Source organism: Neovison vison, chromosome X (assembly GCF_020171115.1).
Source record: "Neovison vison isolate M4711 chromosome X, ASM_NN_V1, whole genome shotgun sequence".
Classification (NCBI taxonomy): Eukaryota; Metazoa; Chordata; class Mammalia; order Carnivora; family Mustelidae; genus Neogale; species Neogale vison.
Window position 1 is genome coordinate 70,139,320 of NC_058105.1, and position 13,555 is coordinate 70,152,874.

Below are 13,555 nucleotides of genomic sequence, written 5' to 3' on the forward strand. Positions count from 1 at the left end.
CAATAAATATATGAATTGTATATAAAAAGTTTAGAAACTACAGTTAACCCTTCAACAACGGGGGTGTCAGCAGTATCAACCTCTCCACACAGTAGAAAATCTACATACAACTTTTTTTTAAAATTTTATTTATTTATTTATTTGACAGAGATCACAAATAGGCAGAGAGGCAGGCGGGGTGGGGGGTGGAGGGAAGCAAACTCCCCACGGAGCAGATAGCCCGATGTGGGGCTTAATCCCAGGACTCTGGGATCATGACCTGAGCTGAAGGCAGAGGCTCAACCCACTGAGCCACCCAGGTGCCCCTACATACAACTTTTGATGCCTCAAAAATTAACTACTAGTAGCCTACTATTGACCTCAAGCCTTGCTGATAACACAAACAGTTGAATAATGTATTTTTCATGTTATCTGTATTATATATTGTGTTCCTACAATAAAGTAAGCTAGAGAAAAAGTTAAGGAAGTCATAAGGAAAATACATTTATAGTACTACACTATGTTTGTCAAAGAAAAAAACAAAACAGGGCGCCTGGGTGGCTCAGATGGTTAAGCGTCTGCCTTTGGCTTGGGTCACCATCTCAGGGTCCTGAGATTGGGCCCCATGTTGGGCTCCCTGCCCCGCGGGGAATCTGCCTCTCCCTCTGCCTCTGATGCTCTAGTTCTCCCTCTCAAATGAATAAGTAAAATATTTTAAAAAAACCCCAATCTGTGTAAGTGAACCCACACAGTTCAAATCTGTGTTCAAGGGTCAACTGTGTTTAGATTACTGTTTCAGTATAATTGGTATCTTTTGTAATCCTACGTATTTTATTTTTTTTTAAGATTTTACTTATTTGACAGAGCAAAAGCAGGAGTGGCAGGCACAGAGAGAAGCAGGATCCCTGCCGAGCAGCAAGCCTGATGTGGGGCTAGATCCCAGGACCCTGAGATCATGACCTGAGCCAAAGGCAGACATTTAACCAACTGAGCCCCTCAGGCGCCCCTACTTTACTCAAAAGCAACTTTGAGAAGGCAAACTGCCTAAGGGCTCCATGGCACAAAAGAGATGAAGAGCCCTGATCCAAGGGTATGAGATAAAGTCTCTTACCTACCCCAGCCCCCCAGTTCTGGATTGCTACTCCCAAGGACCCACTATGTATGGACAAGCACAAGTACACATATGTATATATAGGTTTTTACCCAAATGATAGTACACTATACACCCTGTTCTGCGTCATAGTTGTTAATTTTTAACACAGCTGTATATCTTATTGAATGGGTATATCATTTATCATTTATTGATGGATCTTCAGTTTATTTCCAACGGACACTTGATGAATATCCTTGTACCTTTTATACATATGATTATACCTACAGATAAATTCTTAGCAATGGAGTTTCTGGGTCAAGGGGTGTATTTATAATTTTGATAGGTATTACCAAACTGTTCTCCATAGAGGTTATGATGTACATTTCTACAACACGAAGACCTATTCCCTCATGCTCTTGCCAACAATATGTTAAATGTTTTGAACTTTGCCAATCTCATGGGTAAAAAGCAAGATCACATTTTTGGATTTAATTTGCAATTATTTTACCCTGAATGAAGTTGGTTCATTAAGCATCAAACTTCATGAAAAAGATGCAGTTTTAAAGCAGGACTGAATGCATGTTTTAGAACCTTAGTTGCCAGTTCAAAGTTAACTTCCCAAGGGTTTGCTTGCTGTCAGAGACCCATTCCTGCTCAACTCTTTCTTTCTCCATGCCACAAATTAGTTTGCTTTTTCTACTTTACCTTTCCAGCACTCTGGCTTCTTTTTGTCAGTGACACCTATGCAAAAGGCATTTACTTAGTATCCTGGGTAAACCAATGTCCTGAGAAAAGGATGCCAACTAGATCATGTCTCATGCATATAAGGATTTCAGAATTTACGGCCCTTATTTAGAGACACGGTTTTGAATGGGGTTTTTAAAACCATTTCATCATCTTATGCCTACTGTTTTGAACATGTCTCAGTATCATACCAGTTTATCTGTACTCCGGGACTGGTGCATCTGTTTGTTAGTCGCCTTGGTGGGGAAAATCTCACAGAGTTATGTATAACCTTCTGGAGATGCCCAGAAACTCCTCTAAAATTAGAAACTTACATGTCAAATGCAGCTAAAGGAGAACAGTGTGTTAAAGGAATCACTGTTGGGGCGCCTGGGTGGCTCAATGGGTTAAGCTTCTGCCTTTGGCTCAGGGTCCTGGGATCAAGCCCCGCATCGGGCTCTCTGCTCAGCAGGGAGCCTGCTTCCCCCTCTCTCTGCCTGCCTCTCTGCCTACTTGTGATCTCTTTTTGTCAAATAAATAAATCTCTAAAAAAAAATCACTGTAAAGAATCACATGTGGTATTGGCCAAGTTTTATTTTATTTAAAAACAAGTTTTATTTTATTTCTTTTAGGTGGGCTAGTGTGGAGGCTAACACAGGGCTTGAACTCAGGACCCTGAGACTGAAATCTCAGCTGAGATCAAGAGCTGGATGTTTGACTGACAGCCATGCAAGCACCCCTGGCAAAATTTTATTTTTTATTTATTTTTTTAAATTTATATATATTTTTAAAGATTTTATTTATTTATTTGACAGAGAGAGATCACAAGTAGGCAGAGAGGCAGGCAGAGAGAGAGAGGAGGAAGCAGGCTCCCTGCTGAGCAGGGAGCCCGATGTGGGACTCGATCCCAGGACCCTGAGATCATGACCTGAGCTGAAGGCAGCGGCTTAACCCACTGAGCCACCCAGGCGCCCGGCAAAATTTTATTTTTGAAGCAGTCTAGTATTTATAATATTACTTGTACTCTTTTGTAGGTCATAAATATGGCACTGTAAAATTTAAAAATGCAGATACACAGAACACTGGCTGCTTAGTCTAGTACAAACAACTGGTAGAACTGATTGCTCTTTCCTTCAGGAAAGGCTTGTTTAAAAAGAAGATTTCATAATGATTTCACTCATACGTGCAATTTAAGAAAAACGGGGGAAGGGAAGGAAAACGTAAGATAAAAGCAGAGAGGGAGGCAAACCATAAGAGAGTCTTAACTATGGGAAACAAATTGAGAATTGCTTTAGGGGAGGAGGGTAGGATGATGGGGTTAGTGGGTGGTGGGCATTAAGGAGGGCACCTGATGGAATGAGCCCTGGGTGTTACATGCAACTGATGAGTCAGTCACTACACCCTACCCCTGAAACTAATATACTATATGTTAACTAAACTGAATTTAAATAAAAAAATTTTAAAAAGAAGAGTTCATTAAAAAAAAAAGAGTTCAGGGGCACCTGGGTGGCTCAGTAGGTTAAAGCTTCTGCCTTCAGCTCAGGTCATGGTCCCGGGGTCCTGGGATCAAGTCCCACATCAGGCTTTCTGCTCAGTGGGGAGCCTGCTTCCCCCTCTCTCTCTGCCTGCCTCTCTGCCTACTTGTGATCTCTGTCAAATAAATAAATAAAATCTTTAAAAAAAAATTCAGGGGCGCCTGGATGGCTCAGTTGATTAAGCATCTGCCTTTGGCTCAGGTCATGATCCTAGGGTCCTGTGATCGAGCCCTGTGTCGGTCTCCCAGCTCAGCAGGGAGCCTGCTTCTTCCTCTCCCCGCTGCTTGTGTACTCTCACTCAAATAAATAAATAAAATCTTTTAAAAAATTAAATAAAAGAGTTCATATTGAATGGCCATTATATAGTGTATAGTATGAAGACAAAGGAGCGAATCACTGTCCTGGCAAATCCAAATTGGCTAATTTGGAAAACAAGTATCTAGGAACTTATTTTGATTTTCATATGCTAATCCATCTATTTGATATCCAACTCAACGTGTGAATAGTGTGAACTAGTATTTGGCTCCCCTAGAGATTTTTTTTTTTGAAGATTCATCCATTTATTTGACAGAGAGAGATAGATCACAAGTAGATAGAGAGGAGGAAGCAGGCTCCCCACTGAGCAGAGAGCACAATGCAGGGCTCAATCCCAGGACCCTGAGATCATGACCTGAGCAGAAGACAGACACTTTAACCCACTGAGCCACCCAGGCACCCCTAGAGATGGTTTTTAAATTAACTTATAGGATATACTGAGAACCAAGAGAGAGTAGTTGTGGGAGGGAAGAGACTACAGGTTAAAAGGAGTCTGCTTGACTCATCTTTTTTTTTTAATTATTAAGTAAACTCTATGCTCAGTGTGGGGCTCGAAGTCACAACCCTGAGATCGAGTCACATGTTCTACCGACTGAGCCAGCCAGGCGCCCCTGTGAGAACACCTGCTACAGTGTACGCTAACCCTTCTGCACCTGTTTTGTGCCTACAAAGCCATAATGACAAAGTTCATAAAATACAAGGATTACTCAACACCTTTTAAAGAAACAAACAGAACGTATAAAACACATTCAGTCTTTTGTATAATTTTATTTTCTCCCTTCAACCATAATAATATGATATCCAAATTTTGTCTTAACTGGAGGGTCTGTAAACACAGGCTTATCCAGCCCACTTATAGGCAAGGCAAATGCTGCTTCTTGAAATGGTCCCACCATGGAACCTCTGGTCATCCAACCCAAGTCGCCCTGAAAAACCCAAAAGATATGTGAGGTCAGGTGGCCCCAAAGAGGAAACAGTTCTACTGTACTACCGTACCTTGAGAATTTCCCAAAACGAATAGTAAGGTTCCTAGGTTCGCTCACCTGGAGTGCAAAGAAGTGGGCTCACCAAGGACAAAGGGGTGGAAGAGATCCAACCCCGGACTGAACACAATACACACTCACAACGTTGCTGGGTGTCTGTTAGCTGTGCCCATTTGGTAATGCCTAGTTTTAGACACAGGTAACCTGTACACAACGGTTCACAAGTCGCACATTTCTGCTTTGTAAGAACTTTAAGCCAAGATATGGCTAAAATTAATGGCAGAACATAAATAATCCCTACTGCTGTGTATCCTCCATGGGGGAGAGATTTTTTTTAAAGATTTATTGATTTATTTGAGAGAGAGCATGCACAAGCAGGAGGGGCAGAGGGTGAATCTCAAGCAGACTCTGCACTAAGCACAGAGCCTGACGCGGGGCTCAATCCCAGGACCCCAAGATCACGACCTGAGCTGAAACCAAGAGTCAGACGCTTAAGTGACTGTGCCACCCAGGCGCCCCGGGGAGAGATCATTTTAAATGACAACAGCACCATACCCCTTGCCTGGCTTTATCTTCACTATACTGTGTGGCCACTTCATTGAATCTCATTCCAGACTTTAACTTTTCCATGGCTTCCATGATTTTCCCATGTTTTTCACACAGAATGTGTCTAACCTGCAAAGAGAAAGTATGTTCACATAGTCTGGGAGATCCAAATGATCCCCTTTCTCAATGTACAGCAGTCACGTCTGGATTACCCACATTCTCGAAAACATACATCAGGTTCACAGCAACAGAATCCTGGCAGTCTGCTCAGTTGAATGACAGCCACAAACCCATTTCTCATGTCAAGACACTATCTCGGAACTCTGACTGAGATGGTAAGTGGGCACTGGGCTGGGGGAAGCTCCCATCTTTACCATGTACTTCAATGTTAACAGGAAGAGATGTAAGGGTTGAAAGCTCGGGCCCTCGAGTCAAATCCCAGCTCTGCTGTATGATTGTAGGCACCTTCTTAAACCTCCAAGTGTTTCCCTGTTTGTGCCCCAAGATAATAATAGTTCCTTCGTGTTCTCAAAGGGTAGTGAAGACTGAGATAACACAGTTAGTACTCAATAAAGGTTAGCCATTACTTCATCAGAGTGGGGGAAGACATTAAAAAACCCACTAGGAAATCCTTTTTTACCAAAAGAGGTCCAATGTATAAAGCCTCACAATTCGGCACTTTGAAAAAGAATTGTATGTTGATTAACAATACTCATCCCTAAAGAAGTATTTAAATTTGACCTATGTTTACATAAAGCCATGTTTTTTTTATTCTTTTTTTTTTAAAGATTTTATTTATTTATTTGACAGACTGAGACCAAGTAAGTGGAGAGGCAGGCAGAGAGAGAGAGGAGGAAGCAGGCCCCCCACTGAGCAGAGAGCCCGATGCGGGGCTCAATCCCAGGACCTGGGATCATGACCTGAGCCGAAGGCAGAGGCTTTAACCCACGGAGCCACCCAGGCGCCCCAAAGCCATGTTGTCTGTTTTTTTTTAAAACAAAAACAAAAACAAAAACAAAAACAAAAACAAAAAAACACAACACTCTATCTTTAGAAATGATTTTGTCAAGGGAGCTGTTCTGCAGGATTCCCAATTTCTCATTCAAACACGATAATCCATGGCTTCCTACTGTAAATGATACACCAGGTTGGGGGATAGAGCTCTCTCCCTTATAAATGCAGAGACAAGCAAATTATGGTTGGCCTCAGGGTCCGACTCCTAAAATTGGGGCAAGGGGATTCTAGGCTCAAAGGAGTACTTCCTGACTGGAGGAGCTACACAGGAAAGAATCTGTCAAAAGGCAGGGCTCAGAGAGGCAGACTTCTATAGAATGTGCCCAGTACTGTCCAGGAAGACAGAGACCGTCTGGACACTGGAGAGATACGTGTTAGGAAACAAGGATGGTTCATCAGACCTCAGCTTGGCCTAGCTACAACCGCTTCGAGAATGCTTCCTTCTTTATGGTTCCATACTCACAAAGCAACCTTCTGGTTGGTTCAGTTGCTGGACACTGAATGACAGCATGGATGATCACAGAGAAGGGTACCACCCAACATGTCATAAATGAATAAACAAGTATTCTAATCTGGACAGCCTGACAGATTAGACATACCGAGTCCATGGTACCTGTGGGCTCTGCAATGTGACTGAGTGACTGGCAACTGTGGAGGACAGCATCTTGGAGAGAGCCAACCCCTAGAGAGGACCTGGAAGTGATCAGCGTAGAGGTAGTATGTGGACACTACAGGAGGTGAGGAGACGACCCAGGAAGGCTACACAAAATGAGAAGAGGAGAAACGGCGAGCTAAAGACATCCTTGGAGAATATGGACATTTAAGCCATAAGCCAAGAAAGCTGATCAATACAGCAAAGCACAAAGGAAAGGCCAGATGGGCAGGAAAGGCATGTTAACAAAACCAAGGCAAAAGACACTTCTTTCTTTTTTCAAATTTTATTTATTTATCTGTTTATTTGAAAGCAAGAGAGCACAAGCAGGGGGAGGGGCGGGAAGAGAGACTGGGAGAAGCAGGCTCCCCACTGAGTAGGGAGCCCGATGCGGGACTCGATCCCAGACCCCTGGGATCCTGATCTGAAGGCAAAAGCTCAACCTGCTGAGCCACCCAGGCACCCCGCAAAAGACGGTTTCAAGAAGGAAATGGCCAACAGGCTTCAATGCTGCGGAGTGATCAGGGAAGAAGTAAATCAATTTAGCACTGAGTGATCGATGACTTTAGCAAAAGCAGTTTCAGAAGAGCAGAAAGTGGAGAAGCCAGACTGTGGCAGGCAGATGAAGGAAGTAATGGGAGGTGTGGGGGGGCAGTCTCCCCCAGCTAAGTCAGAAAAGGAGAAAGGGCTCTTAGGAGAGAAAGGTCACAGACATGTATCTATTTTTAAGGTCCCTGGGCATAATCTCAGAATAAAGGGAAAGACGCAGTAAAGAGGGAAAGGCTTAAGACATAGCAACAAAAGAGCATGGAGCTAATGAAGGAGCCTGTGTGGCATTCAGAGAACTGCTTGAAAATTCACTGGCCTTAGAGGAAAAAAGCTGAGAAGACAGCAGAGGAAGGTATGGGTGAAGAGAACTGTTGGGAGGAGCCTGGAAGGCCACTGAGTTCCTGTCGACAGGTCTGGTTTCCATTTTTGTGTGAAAATTTAACAATATTTACAAGTTAGTATTTGCTGGGTACTGTGCAAAGCACTTTCTGTGCGTTCTCGCATGAATTCCTCACACCAATCCTGTGAGACTGATCGGTGTTTCTCAATCCTGGCAGCACGTCAGAACCATCCTCAGCGCTGCTAAAAAAATCCATCAAGGTCCAGGCCCCAGCACCTGGAGATTCTGAGGCAGCCAGTCTGGGGTGGGACCCCAGGCACTGGTAGTTTTAGAAGCTGAGTAGAGGAATCCAACATACACTGGAGTTCAGAACCACTGGACGGTTATCTGCTGACTGACTAGAGCAGGGTAGTGGGTGGCTGCAGGTGAGCGGCAAAAGATCACTGCGCAGAACTGAGGGCATGGAAGATCAGAGACCAGGAGTGTGGAGGGGTCCCAATTCCCGAGCCTGTGTGACTCTCCGGCAGGGTCCAGCACCTCTGGGCTTAAAGGTGAGGGAAGCAGACCACTGGACTGATCCCAAGTTGTAGTTTGGCAGGTGGATGCAGCAGATGACCACAAGGAAAAAGAGTCGGGGCTCCCAGACCCAGTGGTCAAGCTCTCTGATCTAATTTCCAGCTCACAGGACACATGGGGCTTGGACAATAGACACGAAGCTGGGGAGAAGGTGGGGAGAGTAGGTGGGCTTGAGGGCTTGAGGTCTGCACGCAGAGAAGAAGAGAACAAGATTGGGGGAGGCAGGAAGTGAAGGGAAAGGACGGAAGCTGTTCAGCGGGTAGATTTCAGAATCTGTACAGCTCTACAGAGAAAGGGCAGGGTGTGGGCTCAGAAGGGGGCTGAAAGCAGAAGGGCAGGATGTGGAAGGAGCACAGCCCCTGAAAGGCAGGAGGATTCCAGGGTCCCCTCCCGGCTGGGACCTTTACAAACACTGGGAACAACCCAGATGTCCTCTGGAAGATGAACAGTTAAACATTATATGGCACATCCGTTCCATATAATCTGACACACTGCATCATATGGCACACTACGCAGCCATAGAAAGGAACAGACTACTGGTACATAAAACAACTTGAAAGAGCTCTCCAGAGGATTACACTGACAGCAGAAAAAGCCGGAGGGTTACATACTGCATCACTCCATTCATGTAACATTTGTGAAATTATAAACAGAAAGAACAGATTAGTTGCTGTCAGGGGTGAAGGATGGAGGGAAGGTAGGTGAGGGACGTGGGCATGGCTATCAAAGGGCAACAAGAAGGATCCTTGGGGTGATGGAAATGTTCAATATCTTTACTGCATCAATGTCAATTTCCTGGTTGTACTATTGTTCTAGAGTCTGACGTAGGATGCCACCATTGGGGAAATAGGGTAAAAGGTACACAGTTTTTGTTTTGTTTTAACAACGGTGAGTCTAAAATTGTCTGTTAACAAGAGAATTTAGCTCTGATTACATATCACTTCTTTCCACATACCTCATGCACAGCCACACTGAACTTATTTTTTTTCCAGAAAGGGCAAGGAACCTCTTGAAATTCATATGCAGTAGAGCAATCTCTAGGCCAGGTGCTTGGAAAAGTCAGCATGTGAGGTGAAAACTGCACATGGCTAAAATTACCCTATGACATCTCTTATGAAGATGCCCTACTGGACAGCAACACGTCAGCCCTCATTAAACCCAACAGAATCCGTCTCTCCAACCCATGGCAATAATGACCGCTTCTTCAGCTGAAAACCAGATGAAGTACTTGGTTGGTTTTTAGGGAACATGCTTCATGAAAACCTATCTTCGGATGCCAGAATCCCACTTCACATAACTGGATGCTCATACGAGACCAGAGATCAACTATGGAAAAGAAGATTCACATCTCCCATCTCTACTCCTGGTTCACGCAGTAGAAACGTAAGTAGAACGGCTCACACTATATTCCTCTCTCTGGCTGCACATCTGGCTGGATTTATAGGATGTAAATGCACTACGGCACTTACTGCACAATGAAATGTATTCCTTACCTCACTGCTCCAGCTGCCGTGTGACAACAGAAACCGTCTCTTACCTCCTGTTTTTACACATACCCGGAACTTTGGACACTGCTTGGTGGACAGGCGGTTGTCACTAAATCCTTACTGAATGAATAAACCCAAGTATAGGATCCCATGTACTGACAGAAATATGGATATTGCCTTGCTGCATAGCACAAAGCAGTATGGTTGTTCACAGACTGTATTTTCCCAGGGCAGACACTCCTCTGAGATGGGGTCAAGTACTTCAAGTAATGATTTGTAATTATTCTCCCACCCCGGTTTTCATGGTCAGGGCCCTGGCCTGTAGCTTACCCGTGGGGGAGCTTTCTGAGGACACCTGTGCCTTTGCCTGTTTATCTAAGCCCTTGGTTTTATAAAATATCATTTTCTTCAGAGAGGTCATTCACTTACTTATTTTCTTCGTACTTTGTATTGTTTCTTGTGTTGTTAATACTCTATCATTTCTTAAAATGTATGAAGTGTACATTTCAAGAAGCAATACAAAGTATGAAGAAATGTGGGATGTTTGAGAAAACGCTTAAAAGGAATTACCTTGCATACATGAGACTGGTCCCTATCTTCCAATTTTATGTTATATAGATCCTATAGCCGTATTAGGCTAGCCTCTTAGAATGAGTTCAGCATACTGTCTTTTTCCTTTCCTGGATTCCAAAGTAACATGTGTATATATGTTATTGATATTCAACATTAAAGAAAAAGGAACGAGTGACTCACCTTTACCGCACTGCCACCACCTTTGGGACCCTGAGCCTTCTTGTCAGAACTGTCACTCCCAGAGGCTGCTCCCCCTTTAGAGAAGAGATCACAGGTACCCATTTAAAATGCATCTTGATACTTACACAAAGAGCCAAGACAATAGGAGCCGATAATCCATCATAGCACCACACTTCAAAAGGGCCCTTTGCCAGACACCCTACTACATGTGGCTGAACTCGTCTGTGACTCACCTCTCTTAAAACAAGAAATGTGTGCCTTACAGAAACCCTTCATGGGAAAGGGATAGACAAGTGAGTGTGCTGATGGGTGAACGAGAGTGCCAAAAGCCCAATCCAGATTCTCTGGACCCAATTTGAAATCCTGCCCACTAAGAGCAAATCCCTGAGCTGTTGTAAGATGTCGAATAAGCCAACTTCTGTGTTCATAGCAGCGTACTTACTGTTAGGGGCTGATGTTCGTAAGAACTATTGCTGGATTAAATATTTGGTTCAATAAACATTTCCTAAATAACTACTAAGTTCCAGACACTGGGGATACAAAGATGAAAAAGCCATGGTACCTTCCTTCAGGGACCTCATAGTCTACTGGGGAAGACACATGTAAACAGATCACTTTAGGAGAATGACCTACAATCTATGGACAGAAGGCTGTAGAAGCATAGAGGGCCATTTCGGCCACCCAGGGAAGGTTTTCTGGATGAGCAGAAGCTGACCAAAGGAAGAAAGGACAAGGATGAGGGACAACACAGGGTGGTGGAACAATGCGGGATGTGTCAGAAATTACGGATGAAGCCCAATCTGAGGTGGGAGCGTTATGAGATTAGTCCAGGGGAGGGGCTGAGAGCTGGGGCACATGAATCCCACTAAGGAACCTGGAATTTATCCTAGAAAAGGGAGCCACTGAAAAGTTTTTAATCAAGAGACTTCATGTTCCTTGTCTGAGTATCTCCAATGCCTAGCAAAGTACCTGGCACACAACAGTTGTTCAATATCCAACTAAACTGAAAACCCAAAACACCAACCACCAAACACCTAAGAACATCTTACTGCCAAAGGAGTTTTACTACACCAAAATTTTAAGTGGGTTTGCTGTATGTTCACTCTTGAATGATGATGGCTTCCGGTCATCCCATCCTCTCCCCTGCTGGATGCTGCCAATTGACTGCCACCTCACTCCCTCCGACTGAGGATTCTAACAGCAGTTTCAGGATTCCTTTCCACCCTCACTCTCGTCATCACCTTGAATGACCTAACCACCTATGCTGAGGAACCATCCAATAGCCTAACTTCACACTCTAGGACCTCCCTCCTGAATGTCCATGCCTTCTACACTGGGCCACCTGCTCCCAAGAGCACACGATGGAACCATGCCACCAAAAACTAATAGTTCAGTCGCTGCCTACAATTTCATGTTCTTCCGGTCTTCTCATGCCTTACTCCCACAACCCTGGCTCTTGGGCTTCACAGAAAGCACTCCCCACTTCTGTACCTTTATCCTGCTATGTTCTCCTAGACTATGAAATTTCTGGACCCCATGCTTGATCATTTGTGTTTCCATTGGCACCCTTAATTACTTTGTTTTGCTATTCTTTTATAGTCCAACAAACCCTCAACCTTGGCTCAGGGCTCCATCTAGCTCTTTTCAATCCTATATTATGGCAGTTGCTGGTTACCAGGTAAATCAAGACTATGTAGATTGTGTCTTCTACAAATTCATGGGCTTCCAACCTTAGGCGCTCAGCCTTGAGGGCTGATCCTTTTATTAGTGTTTTGTTCCCTTTCCCATCACCCCCAATGGCCACTCCAAACCTTTACCACTCTCAAGAACCCCACTCAGTCCCTGCCCCTCAGTTTACAAAATTACTGTTGCCTTCCACTTTAATAAGAAATTGAAGCCATTAATCATGATACCCGACCAACTCCACCCCCACTTCGGCCCCCGTTACCACCACCATGCCCATCCTCGTCTCTTTCCCTATGACCTCAAGCATAACGTGACCTTGCTCCTATTCAAAGATCAACTTCTCCACCTCTGTCCTGGACCCTATTTTCTCAAATCTCACTCCTCTAAACCCTTACCTCCCTAACTCTACTGGATCCTTCACGTCAGCCTCACTCTCAGGTTTTCTCCATTCTGAAGAAACAAACAGAACTTTCTCTTCATTCTCTGTCCTCCCCTATCTACCACCCAATTTTTATGCTTTTTTCAATTAAGGCTTTCCAAAGAAGTCCGCACTGATTGCCTCCAACTTCTCATTTCCCGGTCAACCCTCTTCTAGTCACTGGCCACCAGCTGCCCCCGTCCCGGACCCCGGGAGTCGCCGGTCTGCGAGCTCCTCCTCACCCGACCCCATTATCTCTGGTTGCTCCAGCCGCTCTACCTTTCCCCCCTTTCCCGGAACCACTTTTCCCCTTGGGCGGCATCTTCGGAACTTGCGGCAGAACCCTCAAAGTCTTCGTTTGCCGCACAAAGCCCCTTCAGGCCCCACGGGCATGTCCGGAACACATGCCTGAAAACGGCACCCAAACGGACCGCTTTTGCTGCGGCCCTGGAAGCAGGCATATTCTGGGGCAGACGCGGTCCTTGGACCCTCGGACCAGCGGAGCTGATGATGGCTGACCAATAAGAAGTTTGGGTCATGGGTGGGCGGAGCCAAAGGTAGAGCAAGGGGCGGGAAACCCCGCCTATGCGGTTTTTTGTTGTTGTTGTTTTTTCTGTCGCGCGCACTCATTTGCGCCTGCTCCCATGCTCCCCGACTTCTCGGCCGGCTCCTCTACGCGTGCGTAGTGGATGGCGCGGGCCTCTGCAGTCCCTTGGCGCCGGCTCTAGCCAATCCCGTGGGGCCTCCAGACAAAGGGAAGAGAGGAAGAACCGCAGTGGCGGCTCCCTCTTTTCTCTTCCTCCCACGCACAGACCTGCCCTCCGTTGCGGTTTTTTCATTTTGAAATTTTAGTCTGCGTTTGTAGGTGATTGGATTTAAAAGGTAGTTTTATTTAAAAAGGCTATT

At 44.9% G+C, this 13,555-nt stretch overlaps 1 protein-coding gene across 2 annotated transcripts in view; it reads right to left on the minus strand.

Annotated features, from left to right (window-relative positions):
• The window catches only part of PIN4 (peptidylprolyl cis/trans isomerase, NIMA-interacting 4), a 53,336-nt gene extending 40,232 nt beyond the window's left edge, over positions 1–13,104 (minus strand). The window contains exons 1-4 of one of the 2 annotated variants that reach the window (XM_044234464.1): positions 12,929–13,099; positions 10,546–10,619; positions 5,184–5,303; positions 4,394–4,571 (exon numbers count right to left, since the gene is read on the minus strand). In XM_044234464.1, coding sequence (XP_044090399.1) covers positions 4,413–4,571; positions 5,184–5,303; positions 10,546–10,619; positions 12,929–12,971 — 396 coding nt within the window. In that variant the 5' untranslated portion in view covers positions 12,972–13,099 and the 3' untranslated portion in view covers positions 4,394–4,412. Of the gene's footprint in view, positions 1–4,393; positions 4,572–5,183; positions 5,304–10,545; positions 10,620–12,928 lie in introns of those variants that run through there. The other variant, XM_044234465.1, reaches the window with a different exon arrangement.
• Between the last annotated feature and the right edge of the window lie 451 nt (positions 13,105–13,555).